Below are 20652 nucleotides of genomic sequence, written 5' to 3'. Positions count from 1 at the left end.
CAGTATTTGGGTGGTCTATAGATATTTAGGAACAGAGCTCGAGAGGAGCATTTCAGCTGAAGGGCCACATATTCAAAAGAATCAAAGTTTCCATACGATGTCTTCCTGCATTGAAGGGAATCATTGAACAGAATAGCAACTCCACCCCCTTTCTTATGCATTCTTTCCTGACTCATAAAACTAAAGTTGGGAGGGGTTGATTCGATAAGAACAGCTGCACTGTTATTTTGTTCAATCCAAGTTTCTGTTAAAAACATAAAATCAAGATTGTGCTCAGTGATAAAATCATTGATTAAAAATGTTTTTCCTGCCAAAGACCTGACATTTAATAAAGCTAGTTTAAGTTTGTTAAACACACTATCAGTCATGTTTTTTGTAACAAGCTGTGGCTGACATGGAATCACTGCTAAATTAGATAAACTCACACAAACGTTTGAGCGCTTCCTGTATCTAAGATGATTTACCGCTCTTAATCTATTTCCTATCAACACAGATATCGGCAAAGCTACTGGCAGGCAGGGCCCGGCATGTCCTGGAAAGAGTTGAGAGTGCCATACGCCCTTGAGCCTGGACCCAGCAGATATCAGTTTGCAGATTGTTTTGGTTTGGATGATTGTGGTAGGCATGGTGATGAAGCCGGGGGAGATGGTGCGCGTCTCTGCAGTGATTGTGGTAGGCGTCGTTGAGGGGCGGGGGTAAAGGACATGCTGCCAGCCCTGCGCATCGCCTTAGTTTGGTCTTTGAAATCCAGGAAGGAATCGGTGCCAGCCCTCTGTATCTCCTTCATGTGTTCAACGATCTCCAGGATGGTGGGCGTGGGTGAAAGGGTGAACGGAGTATCCTCAAAGGCGTTGACAGGGGGGGGTGACGGGCGGTGGGGACTCCTCCGTGTGTTTCATAGGTCTCCCATAATCAGAACAGCAGCCTACAGCGTCACCTGCAGCGCAGCACGAAGGAGAAGGAGGAGCGCGAGAGGGAGCTCATCATCATGACGCAGCAGATGGCCACGCTGATGCAACTACAGCGGTCCCGGGCAGATCCCGCTCCGTGGAAGAGGCCGCAGTCCCGGCTCTCTGAGAAGAGCGGAGGGATCCAGAACCTCAGGATGAATTATATGAAACGTCTCTGGAAACACCGGGCGGAGTGGAGACACATGGAGGAGGGCAAAATGGCCAAAACGGTTAAGACACTGTGCTTCCTGGGGAGAGGGGTAAGGATATGTGACGAAGATAACTTTGTCACTATGGACTGACGGCTTCAGGCCTTGTATATTGCACATGTGTTTTTATTTTGAAAAGTGTTCCCCCTCCCGTTCTTTCTGTTACTCCTGATTATGTTCACCTGGTGCCCTGTGTTGTCTCCTCCCCCCCACACCTGTGTCTAATTGCTCCCCCCTCACCTGTGTCTTGTTGTGCTGATTAGTGTGTAGGTATTTAGGCTCTGTTTCCCTGTGTGTGGAGGCTGGTAGTGTGGGTGAGATCCTTGTGGCGGCTGGCTGTGTTCAGGGGAACAGCAATTGAGGCTGTGAATAATGTGCTTATGATTTGAATAAATGCCCACATCGGGTTGTATTTTTGGACGTTCTGCCTCTGTCTCGACACAGGCTCTGGTCCAGGCTCTCGTCATCTCACGCCTAGACTACTGCAACTCCCTCCTGGCTGGTCTACCTGCATGTGCCATCCGACCTCTGCAGCTCATCCAGAATGCAGCGGCTCGCCTGGTCTTCAACCTTCCTAAATTCTCCCACACCACGCCGCTCCTCCGCTGCCTTCAATGGCTTCCGATAACTGCTAGAATCCACTTCAAGACAATGGTACTTGCGTACCATGCTGCGAATGGATCTGGCCCTTCCTACATCCAGGACATGGTTAAACTGTACACCCCAGCACGTGCACTCCGCTCTGCATCAACCAAACGGCTCGCTGCACCATCGCTGCGAAGGGGACCCAAGTTCCCATCAGCAAAAAGACGTGGGTTTGCTATCCTGGCTCCAAAATGGTGGAATGAGCTCCCCATTGAAATCAGGACAGCAGAAAGCTTACACATCTTCCGGAGCAGACTGAAAACTCATCTCTTTCGACTCCACCTTGAGCGATAGAACTATTAACAAAGAACTTATATACTAATAAAGGGCTGGCTTATCTAAAGCCAGTTGAGTAGCACTTGAAATGTTTTTGCTCTATGAAGCCTGATGTACTTATATGATTCTGTTTTCTTCAAGTTTGTATTTTGTTGGTCGAACGCACTTATTGTAAGTCGCTTTGGATAAAAGCGTCAGCTAAATGCAATGCAATCTAATGTAATGTCTCCTTGCTTGGTCGGGCTGCTCAATTGTCAGCTTCACACGTGTGTCCCCTTTGCCCTGTGTTTTTGCTATAAGTATAAATAAATATACTTTCAAAAGGTTCCAGTATCGTATTTTCTATAGAATGTTTTTGTACACCTTTAATAGCATACTATGAAAACTACTTTATTTAAACAAAATCATTTGTGGGTATTTCTGAAATATATTACATTTTTTGTGAAGATTTATACATTTATTTAACATTTTAGAGATGTTTTATAATAAGATTTATTTTTATTCTACAACAGTACAGAATACAGTTTTTTATTACATTAAATTTAAGGTTTTATTGCAAAAAAAAGAAAGTTGCCTTCTTTTTACATGTAGTAAAATGATGTGTATTGTATGTGTTTTTACATAGAATTCCATGTCATTTAACATTCAAGACAATTAAACAATGGAATTATCCTGTAAAAAAACGATAATTTCTCATTAAACCAATTTACAGAATAAAACCTTTATTTATTTTTAATAAAAGTAATTTACTGTATTTTTATGGTATTTACACTTAATATAGAAAAACAAGAAAGGTCTGTAAAATAATACAGTACATTACTGTGAAAAAACATTTTATTTTTTTTACAGTGTAGAAAAGAGAGTATTCATTCCAGCCAGTATCAAGCAAGGTGACTTCATTGCATAATTTAAATGCTAAGTGACGGTCAATTTGGGTAGTGCGATGGCAAGTGATTAACTGAGCCCAAAGCACTCAGGCTTTTTAACAAGGTTGCAGAGAAATAAGGCAAGCTCATCAAACTGGGAGAGAAATTAAGCGATAGAGGAAGGAATCACTTTAGTAATGTTTGTGGATTCACGTTTGCCTCTTCCTCTTTGTGTCAGGAGTAATTACACAGGCACGTATGGGAGAGGCAGGGAGAAAGATGAAAGCGCTGTGAAACCAGGACATGAACAGAAAGAGGGGGCCAATCGCTTGAACACCATGCCATGACAGACAGCCTTTGGGGCTGTTTTATTCAGCTGCCAGGAGATTTTTAGGATTCGTTTTATCTGCTCTGCCTACCCACCCGCACGCCCACCCTTCTGAATGGTGCTCCAGATGATTTGTGTCCAGTTTGGCTTCACTCGAGCCAACACAACCTCTAAAAGCAGACACACTCTGCCTCCTTCTCTGCCATCAGCACGCCTGTCTTGTACTGGAGAGCTGTTAAACCTTTCTGACTGAGTGGGTTTGTTCCCATTTAAGTGAAAGGTCAATTGGGGCTTTCAAATGTGAATTTGAAATATATTTTAATACTTTACAATTGCATCTCTTTGTCTGTATTCTCCTTTGAGGTGACTGGCGAGAGCAGCAAATAATGTCTTGCTTAAACTTGTTAGGCCAATCATTGTCCATGAATGAAAGAGCTCACCACACTAGGTGGAATTATGAATATGGCAAAACCACCAGCTATTCACATCGTACTTTTACAAATAAAGTTACTATCTCTGTTCTCTCTTGTTCTCATTAATCCCAGTTTAGTGTTGTAAATATTATTGTTAAGAGTCTATTCATAATAGCAGCCAGAGGTTGGGTCATTGTTTTGTAAGTCACAACTAATCCTAGACTTTGAGTTTATCAAGTCATGATGCGCCATGCATTTATTTCCATTTTTTGCATATTGTAATTAGTTTTTATTGACCACCACATAGTTTTGTTTTTAAATGAAGTTATCTTTAGTATCTGGTGCTGAGTAACTATCAATATGTTAAATGTTAACCATCTCACTTTAGCGTGTTAGCATGCTAACATTTGCTTTTAGTCAGCCTCAGATGTAGTATTTGTCATGAAGTAGTAGAGTAGTTGACACATTGTTAAAATGATTAAAGTGATCAGTAAGGAGGACATGGATGGGTGGTCCAAATTGCATTGCAATCAAGTCAATATTTATCGTGATAAAACATTTGGATTTCTCTTCTTGGGACCAAAAATATATTTTATACATTTATTGGCAATCCATGTCTTAGTTGTTGAAATATTTCAGTCTAGACAAAAGAGATAGTTAGCATTCATTTACACATTGTAATTCACCATGGTTGTGGTGTTGGGATGGTTCACACCCCCATTCATAGACACTGTCCTAGACTCCTATATTGATCCTTATTGTTCTGTCTGGTACCTCCAAAAAATCAATGGCAGTCAAAGTCAGTGAACCCTTTGTAAGGCAAAATTCAGTGTATCAGCAGTTAACAGCGGGGCAGGTATAGGGTCTGATTAGAAACTGGGTTTCCATTCTTTACCAGTGGCGGAAGATATATCTTTAAATAAAGGTATACCTAAACCACAGCATGGAAATAATGAAAGTATCAAAAATAAAAGTAATTATTATGCAGAATGGCCCATTTTACATAAATAATAGGGTATTCTTGGATTATAATGACGGTTACATTATTTTGTACATCACTTTAATGTTACCGCTGGTAACGGTGAGGTTAATTTTGATTAGTTTTTAAATGCTGGGTAGCTTGTATATTTTCTCCTGGGGATCAATAAAGTCTTATCTTTACCTATAAGAATACATCATATTCATAATTCATATGTTAAGTAGAAAGTATAATCACTTCGTACTGAAGTATAAGTATAGCAAGAAATGGAAATAGTCAAGTAAAGTTAATGTTTGTAATAAAGTACTTCAGTAAATATCCTTAGTTACTTACCACGACTGTAGCTACTGAACTAATGTGTTGCCGGTGTGGGATTCAATAGTGCCGTTTTCAAAGCTTGTAATCATGCTGCTGATGTACTGATACAGTACCATTACTACAAACAATTTAGTTTTATATAAAACTCTGCATATTACTTGATAAGACATCCTTCTAAAAGCCCCTGTAGGGATGAACAGTTGAATCAAATTCAATGCACCGCACATCTGGGCTCTCAAAAATCCTTTTAGGGCTGGATGAAAGTCCCCGTTGCTGGCACTCGTCTCCCGTGTTCTTCATCAGACCCAAATTAGTGGCATCACACTCAGAGAGCCATCTCATAAATGGATTTATTGTTGTGTGTGGAGCCTCATAGGGGAACCAGTGCACCATGTGGCCATCTGTCTTTGTATTTCCAACCTCCTGAGCCACATTCCCAGAAATCAACACCCTGTGGTCTAAATCACCTTTGCCATCCTGTCATCTGCGTTTTGTTACCCTATGAGCACATGCTGTGCGCTGTCATTACAGGCGATACATTCTCCACAGAACAGATAATGCCATCCCTAAGAGCTTTTCCCATGCTGTAAATTATCTAAAGTGAAGTACATAGCAACATGGGTGGGAAACGCAGATTTGGAGATGCTGTCGCCAATGATGCCCTTCTGACATCACCTCCATTTGTTTATATTATTTCAAGGACCAATGCATCCCTTGCTTTCCTTTAGCGCCTTAGCTCAGAGCCTTTATGACAGCTTTGTGCATGATGACATTTCAAGGCTCTTGTGGGTGGCAGATGAACAGTAGGTGGCTAAGGCTGTCGAAATACTGATGATGCTCTCTTCTTTGGAGAGGTGAAGCGCTTCTCTTATTAGTTTCATTACTACAAGCCAAATTATTTTTGTGTGCCGATGAAACAAAATTAAATTAAAGCCCAAGTAGAAAGCATTTTTTTAAGGTACAGTTAGACATTTTAGGTAAAACTCTTTATTTCTGAGAGGTACATTTGAAGATACTAATAAATATGTGGCCAGAGCTTAGCTTAGCATGAAGACATGAATAAACAACTAGCTTTGTTCTGTCTAATCCTTGGTCTATCTTGTATATTTATCAAAACTATAGCTTACCTTTCATATTGATACGTATATATGTTTTCTTTTGCAGTCCCTTTGTGAGACAGTTGAAGTCTTATAAAAAAAGTAAATGTGACATACCTTTACAAAGACATGTCACAAAAATATGAGCCTGCCAGGTCCACTGCAGAGCTCTAGTGATGAATCAGATGTTTCAATATCCAATCATGAATAAATAGTAATTATGATATTATGATATTATGATAGTATCGCTCCATCTCTGAGGCTTTTTCAGCACCTGGGCACATTTCTCTCCAGTCTGCCGGCTGCCTGCAGGGACAATGACTGGCCAGTGACGCCAAATTGGCCGACACAGAGTTGGCTTCCCTGTGGAGTGGCACTTGGATATTTGGTGTGCCCACTGTTCAGCTGCTAATTGTGTGGCAGCAAAGGCCGCTCTGGCAAATGAGTCCCTCCATCACCCCATTGTGTTCTCCTGTGATGCCAGTGACAGTGCCAGCCCGGTGGGACAAGACCAGGCCACGCAAAAGCCTATTTGGACCGCAGAGTTACTATTTTGTGCTTTTCCCCCCTCGCTCGGTTATATGTCATGTTGACACATTAAGCACTCAGTGCAGCATCTGGTAATTAGAAAAATGTTCAATTGAGTGCACCATGGTAATTACATCTCATTAACATTATATTCTGAGTAATTCTCAGTCTGTAAAAACAACTGGATTCGCCCCTGGTTTCTCTGAGTTCACAGAGACGTGTCCTCTAGGGGGCACTGTTGTATCAGGCTACATCCCACAGTAAGAGCTGAAGGAGTAGGGAAGTGGCATGGATGTCTACCACCCCATCTATGTTTGTGTTCTCACTTTGAAAGACAATGGCACTATATTCTTATCCAATCTAACCTCCACCTGGAGAAAGAGGCGGATTGCACGGCTCTTTAGCTCCTGCAGCAAATTAAAACTGAATGCCATTATAGAAAAACAGATAACACTCCCACGATTCAATACCACCATTGTATGACCAAGACAGGACATATGGTACATGTTGACTGCAGGTTATATATAATTTCAGAGTAGAATAATTGAACAGTTCACAATGAGGAGAGTCTAGTAATCGATACCATGCGTGATTCTGAATCATAGCCGCTCTGCTAATAGAGCTGACAAACTCATTTGAATTACGGCTGAATTACTGGAGGAATGTTAATCCCAGCGAGAACAATAGGCCTGATCCCGGTCCAGGGAACAGAGCAGTTTTATAAGCATATGTAATTAGTTAGAGGTCACATGATGTCTATGTTTTATAGAAGCATTCAGATAATGCATAATGTGCTGCATAATTTCTTCGACCTTGCCCTGACTATTTTATTGCATCGCTCTCCTCAAAATCTTTGATTGGCCTGCCCCTCACATCTCACCTCCACTCTCCTCACTAGCAGTTAAACCCACTCGCTCCTCGGTTATTTGAATATGGATACCATCTTTCACTGTGTTATTGGCCTCCTTCTCCCCTCCTGTCCTTCATTACAAATGATCTCTCAGCACTAATGAGTACATGTCTAAAAATACCCTCCTTGTCAAGAGAGCTGGATGTGTTGTGGTGCGCATTGGGCTTTAACAGATGTTAATGGTTATGGAACATCAGAGTGGTGTAATGGATGGAGGCACGGCTACACCGACTTCATTTTAAGAGAATATTTTAATATTCAACACGCATCCGCACCCACACACTGAAATTCCGCAGCCATGGATTCAGCTCAGGCGCCCCTTTCACCCCTCCTGGCTACCTTTTTAACATACCGGTGGTGTTCTCTGTTGCCTTGGTAACACCGCATGACCTTTCCTGGGAGGTCGAGCTCTTGTCAGTGTGTTGCTCGAAAGATTTCATTCCAGCTCTCAGTCTCCACCCATTGGTGGTCTTTGCAGTTGGAAATGTTCCTAGGTTTGACGGATGAGGGAAATGTTCCAACTGGACTGGACTCAGAGTGAAGAAAACGTACGCTGATGGATGGAGCCGTCACCACCCTCGTCTAATTAACTGACAGGGTCACCTCATGGCCCGCATGAAGTTCCAATGACTCAATTCATGCTTTTGTTGACCTTCTCTATATTGAGAAAAAAGCGTATTTGATTCATGTTTATTTTCACGAGAGCTAGAAGTTATTACTACAAAGGAGACAACCCAACTTGTTGATGAACTTCAAATGCTCATCTATTATAGAAATCGTTCTGTTCTTCTTTTGTTAAAGTGTATTTTCCCTTTAAATGGGTTTTCCTATCTTGCTGTTCTCTGTGATTGGTTTTAGGGCTCAATTTAGGTTAATGTGAGGTTAGGAGTAGTTGTCAAGTAGATGATTGGTTAGTGATAAGGCTAATCCTGGGTTCATGCTAAACACTACAGAAGACAACGGGTTGGGTTAAGATTGGGGCCGGCCTGGAGGCTTTTTTTAAGCAAACAGAGGACTTGTACCTAGGAGACCGCTGTTTGTGTTCTGTGTGAAACATTTCAGTTTGTTCCCAAGTTAAACTAATGATTTAGGGGGTAATTCGTGAGATATAGAAATGGTGGATTTTTGCAGCTGTTTCCCATGCTTCTAGTTTTTATGTTAAGCTAAATCTGGTCGCAGACTGGTTCAGTGATTTAGCAGATCTGGCCTTATCCCACTGAGCTTTAAACGAAGGGTTAAGAATGTCACTGACATCGTCCTTGCAAGCTACCTAGCTACATCCAAAAAATAATAGTAGGAAAGAATGAAATGCTCTTAAACACCAACATTTGAATAGCAGCCAGTAACAGCTCCAACAGCTTCCATGGAGACAGCGAAAGTGGAGGATGGAATCATAGGGCTTAACTTAAGAAAGAAAATTGGTGAACATGGACGAACATGGGCCATCAACAAAACATCTGGTCTGGAGAAACTCGTCATGATTTTGTCTGAATCAGGCTTAGTTGATGAATCTCTCAGCTTTCCTCAGGCAGACAGCAATAAAGCTACTTTACAATTGTGGACAATACACAGTGATGCACAATGACTGTGCGGCCACGTGGGCGATTTCATCAGGCCCATGAGTTCATCATGACAAGATCGGAAGTGCCGACCCAGCAAAATGTTTTCAGCATGAGAGTCAGCTGTAAGCGGGACCCCACACCCTTTCCTATCTCCGTGAGAAACCAAGGGGAGACTTGGAAAGCAGACCTCCCCCTGTTCCATGCCCAAGGGTTCGAGTCTAATTCAGACAAGATGTTGGATGTTCAACGGCCTCCTTTTCTCATTTGTGCTGCCGATCTAGATGAAAAGGTGGCGAGTGGCAGAAGCAGACGTCTCTGGAGGGGTTTCATTAGATATTATAATATAAGCTTCCTCCAAGGCCAGGGTCAAAGATGGCTCCTATTTGCACCTTATTTCATGGCCAGGAAGATAATCGACCCACGCTGAGTCCATCTGGTTCACATGGAGGTCTTGTTTAGGAATGGCCTTCGTAGCACGCAATGCAGCACAGCTTGCGCAAGAGGCAAACGTAGGACTGTGAGAAAAGAAACAATGGAATTATTTGTTCTCTCGTAGAAAATAACTGCAAACTCAGCATTCTAGATGAAGTAAGAACTCAAAGGGAAATAACTGTATTTCCATTTCCATTGACAAAGTGAGACAACCTTGTTTTGAAAGATCCGGTCTGGTTGTTGTGTCTATTCAGTTTGTGCTCAAGGAGAAGTCTCAATCTGAAATCTTGGTTAAGGCTCATTCACGATGTCAACATCTGAAATTCAGCTATTACATTAAAACTCTTTTAGATTGTACTTCAAAGCTAAACCTTCTTTACTCCAACACAACAAACTATTCTAGCACAGCTCTCCAACTCACACTTAGTTTCCACTCTTGTGTTCTAGGCAACAAGTCACCTCTTGCAACATTTCCTATGGACATTGTTGAGCGAGATTTGGTAAGACAAAATAACAAACAGACTGTAATAAAAAAACTACCTCAATACTTGACCAATTTCAAAGATTGTTGTCCCCATTAGTCATTTTGAATTAAAAACATGAGAAAATGAGTCTGAAAAATACAGAAGTATCCCTTTAAATGATCTTACTTTAGTGGGTTAAGGTTTGCAGACATGTGACAATCTCATGAGTTTCCAGTTCCCGGCTATCAGTGAGTCTGTTGTCTTTGTACAGTCTTGCTGAGCGTGATAATGCCAGCGTAACCTCCCCTGCTGTCCTCATGGTCTGCTTTGCGTCCTTCACAGGCGGTAATCAGATACAGTGGATTGATTGTGGAACAAACGACCCGGGGCAGTCCAGCTGCACAGGAGTACGGTTTCAACCCCTAAATGATGATGTCACCGCTCCCATGTGACAGGGCTCAGTTTCACTGTCAGATCAATTATTCACCGCGTTTAATTGGATCAGCTGAATCCAGATCGCTCCAGGGATCCATTTCCAGTAACAGCAGCTGCAAATATACCCTGAGCCAGCACACAAGACATAAGGCTCCAGATCAATATTCGCAGACTACAGCAGACCTCGCTGACTTTATAAAAACTACCCAAATGACAGGCAAGTTTGCTTTAATGAATGCAAATAGCATGTATTTTGAAGAATGCATTTCCTTTTCATAGATTAATCTTGGCTACATGGTAACATAAGAGCAGTAGGGGAGGTGATGACCTCACAGCTTTGGGTGAAGGCCGGTCTGTGATGATGCTGCATTCATTAATCACACAGTCGTGTACAGTGGAGTACGTTCGCAGCCTCTTAGTCATCAGATATTCCCTTGGCCTCTGCTCAGCTCCCGCCTCCAACTCATTACAGGCCTCCTAGTCAAAGGTGGCCTTTGTGCCGACGAAGACAGTCCTACTCCCCCCCATGAGTAGTGGGTTTCAGGATACAGAGCATGGTGTAGAGAGCCTTCAATTCACAAGGCAGGGATCAAAACACAAGGCCAGTATCTCTGTGGAAAAGGAGAAAGAGCAGCCCATTCATCTTCTGTCTCAGGATGGCAGTCACACATGGGAAGGTTTTTGGAAAGTTTCCAATGAATCAGTCATCTCTGTTTTCACATGAAACCCACTTTGTTGATCTAGTCATTTTACCCATCCAACAAACTATATATTAAACATGTGTTGTCTTTATTCTATACTTGCCCGTTATTAATATACTCTAAGGAGGAAATTAGTAGTTGAGTTACTGTATCTAATATTCATAACACAGAATGGTGATGTTAGTCATTGACAGCCTATAATTTGCTAATTGAAAAGATTTATAAGACCCTAGGTACCCATGATTACGATATTACCCTAAAGGCATGAATACGTCTCTTTCATTCCCTCCATGTATGCAGTCTTATGCGCCTTATTGAGGCAGAGCTCACAGAGTCATGAGTGTCTTTTAGCAGTTTTTTAAACAAGTCTTGGGTAAAATGTAACAAAAACGAGCCTAGCTGTGACTCTATTCATGTCATGCCCCTTGACTGGAGAACATTGCCTTCATTGACCGTCGCAGACTCGCCATCAGCTCACACCTCACTGCTCAGGCGGCCACATAAATAGTCTCACGAGGGCTTATTGCACTCATTGACCTTTAAAACCCGAGCAGTTTGAAGAAGCTTGTTGTGAACCTTTTTTTAAGTACATATTTCTGTAACTGTAAATCTAAGGGTTCGAGCGGTTCCATCAAACATTAGCACTTTTCCAAAAGGAAGCTAGACTTGGTCCAAAATCAATGGGATTTCTGCATAGATTAGAGCGGGCGCTGATCAATGTTAGAGTCTTATTCTATTAAGCATATGTGCCGGGAGCTGCCTCGCTATGTACGGCCAGAAGCTCCACAATGACCTTGTGACTGGCGACCTCCTCTGTGTTTCTCTTCAACCTGAGGGGACATGCTGTGGAGACTCAGCTAATCGGCTCTGTTCACCACTCAACGGCAGCTCTCATAAGCCCATTGATCTGGATATGCATTTATCCAGTGTGCAGGCTGGATCCGGCCTGGGTTAGCAGGTGTTGTGGATAAATGGTGAGGGGGAGACATGTTTGGATTTGCCATTTAACAATCAGACCCTTTTCCTTTTTCTTTAAGTTGGTAATTGTGTTATTTTTAGGGAACAAAGAATAGGTCTTCAATGAGAATTAGCTAAATATTAGTCTTAGCTAGCAATACAACATGTGCTAAATAGTATAAATACTATTCTACGTAGTGCCTTTATAGTTGCCCTTTATTCCATGTCATTGTCTCGCTGTGGGGACAACTCAGTGATAAACTGTCTATGGCTTTCACATTATGGAAGGTGCTGAGGATGGCCTTGGTGGGACAGTTTATTATTCAATATATGTATGTATGATGAAAGGAGCATTATGTTAGGTCAGCAAAGACACCTCGGTGGAGATACTGGCTGGTTCTGCCATAATAAAGTGCTGTGTGAAATGCTGCACCCGTCAGAAGCTGCTGTTCATTCTTGTTATGAAATATGTGATTCAATTTTGCGCTTGACTTGCCACAGTATGCAGCATAATGTTAAGTAAGTCATATGGGACACCGTGTATTAAATGGTGGGCTTGTGCTGGTGTTGCACTATTGCAGCGTGAACATGTTCCTTGTAACATGCCCTGAATTGCTTACTGTAAATGTTTTGCTTTCGTGGCTCATTTAACTTTCCATATAGTGTCATTATCAGGTCAAAATTGAGTGTGCAATACTTTCTTTTATAATGACATTCATACAAAACTAATGACATTCCCATTAGCCTCAGCTACAGTATAGGCTACACTTTGTGTTAAGCTAATTAGCTGATGTTAGCATACTAACTTGCTCAACTGAGACCTCTTCAACACATATTTTCAGGCACCGCTAGTATTTTTTTAACTTGCACTATTCAGGAACTTTTTATTTATTTTTATTTTATTACATGCAGGAACATGACAATCGCTCCCTCCACTTGAACGTGTCTTTCGTCCGATGGACGTTAGCATTTACTTGCTTGTGCCTTCAATGTTCCTGATTCGTTTAAAATAGCACATCAGCATGTTATTGTTGTCGTTCTGAGTTTTTGAGCAAGCTGATATGCTACCACTGACTGTAGACTCCCTAGATTTACTGTTCACAAAACAAAAAATAGAGGCCACATAGTCTCTTGATGCTGTGCATGGAGAGTTAATGAAGTCATGACTCACGTTAAACATGAAAAAATGTGCTGCCTATTTTTGACCACTTACATAAACATTCTCTGCTGTGCCCTGAGCCATGACAAGTCTATTTGAAAAAGCATCCTGCCATAAAAAGGCCCTGGGACCGGTCTGCTGTCAGCGCTGCTCACACACATTCTGGGAGAATCCTGAAAAACAGAATGAGTCACTGACTGATAGTTCAGGGATATGAATTTCCTCTCAACGGCGCCACACCTTGTTTACTCATTTCTGCACTCCACTCTCCAGCCTGGCATTCAGAGGAATGATTGCTGCCTCATATACAGTAACTCAGTCATCATAATGGCTGTGATGTTAACAGCACTTCCCTAGACGAAATAAAAAGCACTCAACCCTTTCGTAACAAACATGACCTGACAGGAGTAAAGGCTGAGATAACAGAGCGAGGGTAGTCATAGCTGACATTGGGTTAAATACATGTGAGTCGGAGAAGTGAATTAGGGCAAAATGGGAGCTCAAATGAAACGGACAAGCCTCGGTTCCTCCGGGGCGATTGTGAAAGTAGCCTTTACAGTGCGATGATTTTCCAATCTGATGTTTTCATGGAACATTTCTATTTCTGGACTATCCTCCCCTCACCCTCGCACACAAACATCAGAACATACTCAGCACATTAGACATCACTTTGAGGGTTATTGTAGATGGCAGATGTAGTCAGCCAAACATGCAAAGACTTCATAAGAGTGTGTTCCTCTGATAAGGGACCATGCACTCTCCAACGTGAACATACATGCATGCACAAAATGAAAGTACAACACGGTATAGGCGCATTCTGAATTTTGAGATGCAAAGCAGATGTGTAACCGTTTATATTTTGTGTTTTGCTTGTAATTGACTGTAATCAGGGTTGAGTGACACTTGCATTGCGTAATTCTTCTTTGTTTTCTCCAAGACCGCTGTTGAAACTGTACAAAACAAAAAGCCATACAAGAGCTATGTCTAATTCCCACTCCCATCTCCCACAAAGCACAACAAATCCCACCCCCTCCTGCTGATGCACACTCTTTCTTGGCCCCGTGGCAATAAATACTTCATGTTCCCCTTAGAGAGTGAGATCACCAGTCTGTATGTGTTGCAGATATTCTCTGCTCCCCCAGCCAAGTCTGCCCTGCCCCCGTCAGACAGCAAAACGCTTGCATGTGTAATTTTTGGCCCGCAGGGTTGAAGAACGAAAAGTAACAGTTGGTGTGCATGTGTGCGTCGTCTACTTGTGTCAACATGTTCTCTGTTTCTTTATTTTGTGGATGTGTTTGAGAGACTGGAATGCTTTGTGTTTCTGGATAGCAAATCTCTGAGTGCTCTCCAGCCGCCGCCTCTGAGCAGGGTCAGAGGGCACGGCGCATATTGTCCCAATATGGAAACCGCTCTTCCAGCTCTGCAGCACAAAGGCTGGCCACACTGAGCTCTTTGTCCCGACTGCCAAAGACCCAAGTCAGGTCAACAACACAGCCGCAGGACCAATTAACAAAGGATTTTTCTTTTGTCTCTCAAATATACACGTACACAAATGCATTTAATACACAGATTGCAGTAAAACCATTAAAATACCTCTGAATCTTTCAATCTTTTGTCCGTCTGTTCTTTAAAATAGCATCTGAACCATCTGGCTTGGTTCCAGCTGTTGTTAGTGGATGGAGAGGAAGAGATGGAGTTGCTAGGAAGAGGGTGGGGGGCGCATAAAAGGGAAATGGAGGGAGAGCCACCGAGGAGGAGGGGGATCTGCTGTAGAAATCCTGTTATGCAACCCCTATTCTGTGGCTGGCGTATTGCATCTGCTAAAAGCGGAGGAGGAAAACTGCTCTGCAATTAGCGCTCTGTGTCCTGAGGGTCCTGCATGGTCTCCCCCAATCACAGCGCTCTGTCCTGCTCTCCCCGGCGTGCGTGTTGCTAAGCAGATGATGTGACTCAGGAACGCACACAGCTATTCTAGTGTCAGCGTGGAGCAGAGGAACTGACAGCAACGCTCTGACTCTGCCTGCATGTGCACTGATGTTTACTGGAACAGACCAGTTTAGCAAATTAAACCAAGCTGGGCCGCTGCTTTCCCTGGTCCCTTAAGGGCCGTGAGAGTGGGAGATTTGGACCAAGCTCTAAGTCCACTTTTTTTCACATATTTTGGGAACATTCAAGGTTTACAGCAACTTAGGGTGTGGTCTCCTTACACGGTGCTTCCTCTGTGGTAAGCGGGAGTTTATGGGTCTGGCCCTGTTTCCTGACTGTTGCAGATAAGGACCACCCACCAAGGCCTCATCACTCCAAATCTGTCAGCAGCTAATGATCCCCGGGGAGGCTCCGACATTCTTATAGTGGAGCAGTGATGTAATTACTCAGCATTTATCAAAGTCTCCAGTAACATGATTGCTAAGAGAATCATAAACAGTGATGTATAATAGCAGAGAAGTGTTTCCCTTTTGCTAGACGCCCTGTTAACATACCGTTTTATATACTGCACTAACATATTTTTAAATAAATACAACATGGAGGTATGTGTCCCCTCAGGCCACGCAGTTAAGAGGGGAGAACTATGTCAGGTTCAGACAACCTAGCTATAGAGTTCTTTTCAGGGGTTAATCCGAGCTGGAGCTAGGCGGGTGTGTAATCAGAGCCTGAAAAGATTGGATGTTGAAGTTGTTAAATTAGGTCAGGCAGTTCTAAAACAATGCCATGCAGAAGCACTCACGAGAAGGAACATGCTCTATCTGCTGGTTGTGTTAGAAGAAAGAGGATGCAGAGGCTGTATTTCATTGTTCCACATGGCCACGGCTAATGGTCTCCATCCCTCGTGTGAATGGAAGGTATTTGTGCGAGAGTATGATGCATTATTTAAGAGTAAACACGGTGGAGACAGAGAGGCCCAGTGGTGGTGGGGTAGTATTGATTGTGACAGGCCAGAGGAGACATACACACCTCTCGTAAGTGTCCGGGGCTTCTCACAATGCCCCCACAAATCAACTTTTATTGCTCCGGCTTTGGAGACTCCACAGTCAGCAGCCTATCAGGCAAAGCAGCTTAGCAGAGATAGCTTGCTGCAGTCCCACAGTGGACCTTAACTCTATCAATCTATCATTCATCACGAGTCCCTTAGAAACAAAAACTAGGAGCCAAAAGACAACCAGGGGAGGGAACTGGCCTGTGTCACACACCTCTTGGCTAGGTGGAAAAACCCTGTCAGGTTTTATTTGGGAACAGTCCACGTCCTGTTCGGCACAGCGCAAATTGAAACATTTCAGGAGGAGAGGGAGAAGAAAAGTAATGAGAAAAACTTTCTGAAAGAGGTCGAATGAAATGTGGCCCCCCGGTGGCCCCCCCTCCTCCCTCCTCCAGCCCTCCTGCACATTCCTCTCCCCTCAGCAGATCTGGCATGCCCCACAGGAGGCGGCGGCAGCAGCAGCACAGTAATCTTTTCAAAAGGGCGGATTTGAGTGGCCGCCAGGGCAGCCGGCCAACTATTTCTCATTTGGAGCTGGCCTGGAGATGACCCTCCTGTTAGAGCCCCACTCTCAGGAAAAACAAAAACGCCAGCACCGAGTAAGGCAGCGCCTTGGCAACACTGGAGATCCGGGAACAGACCAGCAAAAGGAAAACAGGGAAACCGCAGGCCTGCTCTCAGGAACATCTGCACCGCCTTCCTGTGTAAAAAGAAAAAAATTGAACATAATACTGTCTGTAAGAGCCCAAGGGACTTTACTAAAACATGGGAGGGCTGTGTTTCATTCTTTTTTTTCTTGGAACTCTGTCTACATGTCTTTTTTTCCCCTTTGTCCATTTCCTTCTGTGTCTAACAATTTCCCGAGTCCAACAATCCCCCCCCATCGTCTCTTCCCTCTCCCCAACCCTCCACTGATCCCTGGCCTCTAGCACTTTCAGTGGAAGCCCACCCTTAGCTTGGGAGGAGTTGGTCTGGGTCCCTGTTATGCTTGCTCAATGATGGATGGACAGGAAAACTAAGAATCCAAGTCCAGCATTCCTGCTTTTACAGTGGGGTGAGCGGGTGGAGGAAAACGGGGGGGGGGAATTCCTGAACGTCTTTGTAATCACTATATGTTTGACAGCAACTGCAGTGACCTTCACCCAAACTTGCGGCCAACCCCCAGACAAAAGTGCCCGGTAATTATCTGGGTGTTTCTTGCGTAAGTAAGCTGCTTCAAGAAAAAGTGAAACAGAAAACGAAGGACAGGACATGTGGAAATGTTTGGAGGCTCAAAGGCTTTGTGAGTCAAACCTAAGACATCAAATTCCACATGCTGGGTTCAAATATCGTGTCTGTATGCAATGTTTACTGCCACATTCAGCCCTTACTTGGCCACTGGGCCAATAAGACGCCCCTGTGGCCAGCTTAAGGGAGGGTGGAGGGGACGACAACAAAGAAAGCCCTTGTGTTTTCCCTCTAAAAACCCGTCTCTCACCCCACCCCATGCACATACACACCACTCCAAAAAAAACAAAAAAAAACAACGCTCCAGTAAAAACTCATCACACATCTGCCAGATCCGCTGAGGCCTGCCTCCAATTATCCGCCCACCACGCTGGAATCCCAGGAAGGCTCTGTCCGGCAGAGCGTTTGATGTTGCCACGCAACATTTGACAGAGAACAGGGCGGCTTTGAAAATCAGAGTGTAAACTAGCCTGCCAAGTTTGACGTGAAGAAAGAGGGAATGGTGGTGGTGGTGGAGGAGGCGCTGGCTAGGGGGGTAGACAAGGAAAATGCCACTAGATGGAAAGCAGCTGCTGACGGCTGGGAAACATTGCTTTAAATGGGCCCAAATGTGGCAGAGCCCGACCGAACCTCTGCCAAGTGGTCGGCATTACCCTTCTGGGGCGTTTTGCTGATGTGTGCAGAGAAGAACCTGAGTTGCGAAAGCACTTTTGCATAATACCGGCACGATTTTCATGAAACTTAAAGCAAGGGCCAAGGAAGAGCCAATTCAATTTTTGGAGCAAAACTGAATCAAGTGCCAGATACAGAAATGATGTTTCAATTTGGTTAACAATTCCAGATAGGTCACTAGGAGAATTACCATAAACAACAACTCTAGAACATATCAATGTGATGTTAAACTGTCTCAGCTTTAAAATAGAACACATTTTCATCGTTGTTTCCACGCTACGACCTAATGCTCATGATTTCACATCCCAACTTGTGAATTGGGACAATCCAAGGAACTTTTAAATGCAGCATTGTCCTTAGCATAGGTCGGCATTTCTGGTGCTATTTCTCTTGTTCAGTGTATTAGTGCTTCCAAAAAGGATCAATATTACAAACGTTAGGCACTAACTTGAATTGTTACCAGTTGGGCACAGTGCTACAATCTATCATCATTAATTAATGTCTTCTGATAAGGTTTTAGCAAGACAATCCTAATAATTCCCTTTACTGCGTTGGACCAGCGCCGTCTGAATCACCTTTACACTAATTATGGCTTCACAATGATGAATGTAAAGTGAAACCACGGCTGTACTCTGTGAACCTCCTGAGGCAAATGAGGTCACTGCAGCTCCGGTTTGTTTAGAGTCTTTCCCCATTACAGAATCAACACGGCAATCTGGAAAGGTGACACCTGGGAGGCATGACAGTCATGAGAAGCGGTGGCAGCGCTTCACATTATGACCCGGCAACACCTCCGTCACAAAAGGAAACGAGTACAGTGGAGGAGATGCATTCTTTCCCACGATTACTGGTAGAGTGAGGCAAGGTGAGCCGGATTAGTTGCAGTGTAAACAGACTGTGCACACACAAACCACACCCAACTCAACATTTCAAACAAAGTTAAAATGTCATATCTTTTAGGCCATGACGTGGTGGAGATGTTTGCATTTCAGATATTAAACAATTAGTTTGGAATGTCCATGAAACTTCAATGAAGTAACATACTAACCAAATACTGTAGTTACACACAGACACACCTGCGCTCCAGGCTGTTTGAAGAGTAAACTGGCAGTTCCACCAGCTGTAAGCAAATGAGCATTAGTCAACTTCCCAATGTTTGAACAAGTGCAGCAAGATTTCCCTACTTTGTTTAGTATAATCAGCTGACATGAAACCAAGTTATAGGGCTAGAACATATCCTTGCTTGTAGCCTGATATGCGCTTATAATGAATCGAGGTCGGATCACATGGTGTAAGAATATCATTCATGACTTGCACAAAACAGCAATTGGAGACTGAGCGATGACACACACTCACTGTTGTCTCCTGCAGGATAGTGGCAGTGGTGATACATGATGATCCCCTGACTCTTTGTCCCGCTCCATTTAAGCCGCAGATAGTGTTACACACTCTCTTCCGGACCAGAAAAGATCCCTTTGTCCTCTTAGACGTGCTGGGCCGCATTATCTGTTCAAACAGGTCCGAATTCGCTTCCCTGCTCACACACAGACGCCGGCCTGTTCCACAGAGAGGACACGTAGAACACATGCAACATGTGATGTGACACACACGGTGACATGCTGAACACATTCATGTGGAGTGTAACGCAAGGAGGTGGGCTCGGAAAACAGAGGGCCGCTTTTTTCTAGAAGCAAGATTAGTAATGTAGGGCTCCGACTGGGGGATTTTCATTATGTTGGGATATCTTCAAATGTGTTGTTTTGGCTGAACAACAGTTCAGAACACAAATGCATTCAATCAACAATGATAAGTTAAATAGAAAAATAGAAAATACTCACATATAAAAGCTGAGACAAGTAAATATTTGACATTTTCGCTTGTAATGTGACTCAAATAATTAATTTCTAGTCCCCATTAACTTTCTGTTTAGTGACTAATTGATTCATCAGCTAATTGCTAATAGCGGCTCTATAGTGATACATCATACTTTTGAGTGTCAGGGTTTACAATTGTTATGAATTGTTTGTTAAAATCAAAGTAAGTGACATTGAAGCCTATCCACTCACTGTATACAAAATGGTGGAGGCCATTTGTGTGTCGTGAGGGGCTTTCTCTATGCTGAAAGAGGAACAAATTAATAAATAAAGAGGTAAGCAAATCATGTTTGAAAGGATTTACCCAAAGGGCATCAGCTGACTGTCTACAGCTGCTTTTGGCCCTTCGAGTGGTCTCCATGGAAACAGTCCTTCCATTTCTGGCCACTGCCAGCCTCGCTCCATCATAACAACAAATCCCATTGATGTGTCTCTGGAATGCGTTGGCCTGCATGGAGGGGGGAAACCTGAGGCCATTTTCGCAGCTGCTCAGCACTGAGTGAATGTACAGTTCCAATGTTGACTCCACCCCACTCTGCTGAGAGTAAAGCACACAGAAAATACAAAGGTGAGCCTCTGACAGTCTCACTGGCATGTTTGAATAGCCAGGGAAAAACCGTCTCTTTTACCCCGTCTGCTGCCCCTCAGACGTCAGATCTCAAATATCAATCATTTA

At 43.3% G+C, this 20652-nt stretch overlaps 1 protein-coding gene and 1 long non-coding RNA gene across 2 annotated transcripts in view; one reads left to right on the top strand and one right to left on the bottom strand.

The window, feature by feature from the left end:
- The first annotated feature begins 724 nt into the window (after positions 1-724).
- LOC139435226 (uncharacterized) lies at positions 725-2401 on the top strand. Its single transcript, XM_071205678.1, has 2 exons — positions 725-1210; positions 1604-2401. The coding sequence occupies exons 1-2, from the start codon at positions 989-991 to the stop codon at positions 2096-2098; spliced, it is 717 nt and encodes a 238-aa protein (XP_071061779.1). The 5' UTR covers positions 725-988; the 3' UTR covers positions 2099-2401.
- An 8269-nt stretch (positions 2402-10670) lies between these two features.
- Positions 10671-20652, bottom strand: part of LOC117459299 (uncharacterized) — a 47032-nt gene continuing 37050 nt past the window's right edge. Inside the window, exon 4 of the long non-coding RNA XR_004553509.1 lies at positions 10671-11023. This is a non-coding gene — a long non-coding RNA (uncharacterized lncRNA). The remainder of the gene's footprint in view (positions 11024-20652) is intronic.

This window comes from Pseudochaenichthys georgianus, chromosome 15 (genome assembly GCF_902827115.2).
Source record: "Pseudochaenichthys georgianus chromosome 15, fPseGeo1.2, whole genome shotgun sequence".
Classification (NCBI taxonomy): domain Eukaryota; kingdom Metazoa; phylum Chordata; class Actinopteri; order Perciformes; family Channichthyidae; genus Pseudochaenichthys; species Pseudochaenichthys georgianus.
The sequence above is the reverse complement of the archived record's forward strand: the minus strand, read 5'-3'. Positions and strand labels throughout refer to the sequence as shown.

Excerpts from the sequence above, each read along its gene's own strand:
- LOC139435226 (XM_071205678.1), top strand. The coding sequence starts at position 989 with ATGACGCAGCAGATGGCCACGCTGATGCAACTACAGCGGTCCCGGGCA. Across the intron at positions 1,211-1,603 it reads TGTGCTTCCTGGGGAGAGGG|GCTCTGGTCCAGGCTCTCGT; the intron begins GTAAGGATATGT and ends GTCTCGACACAG.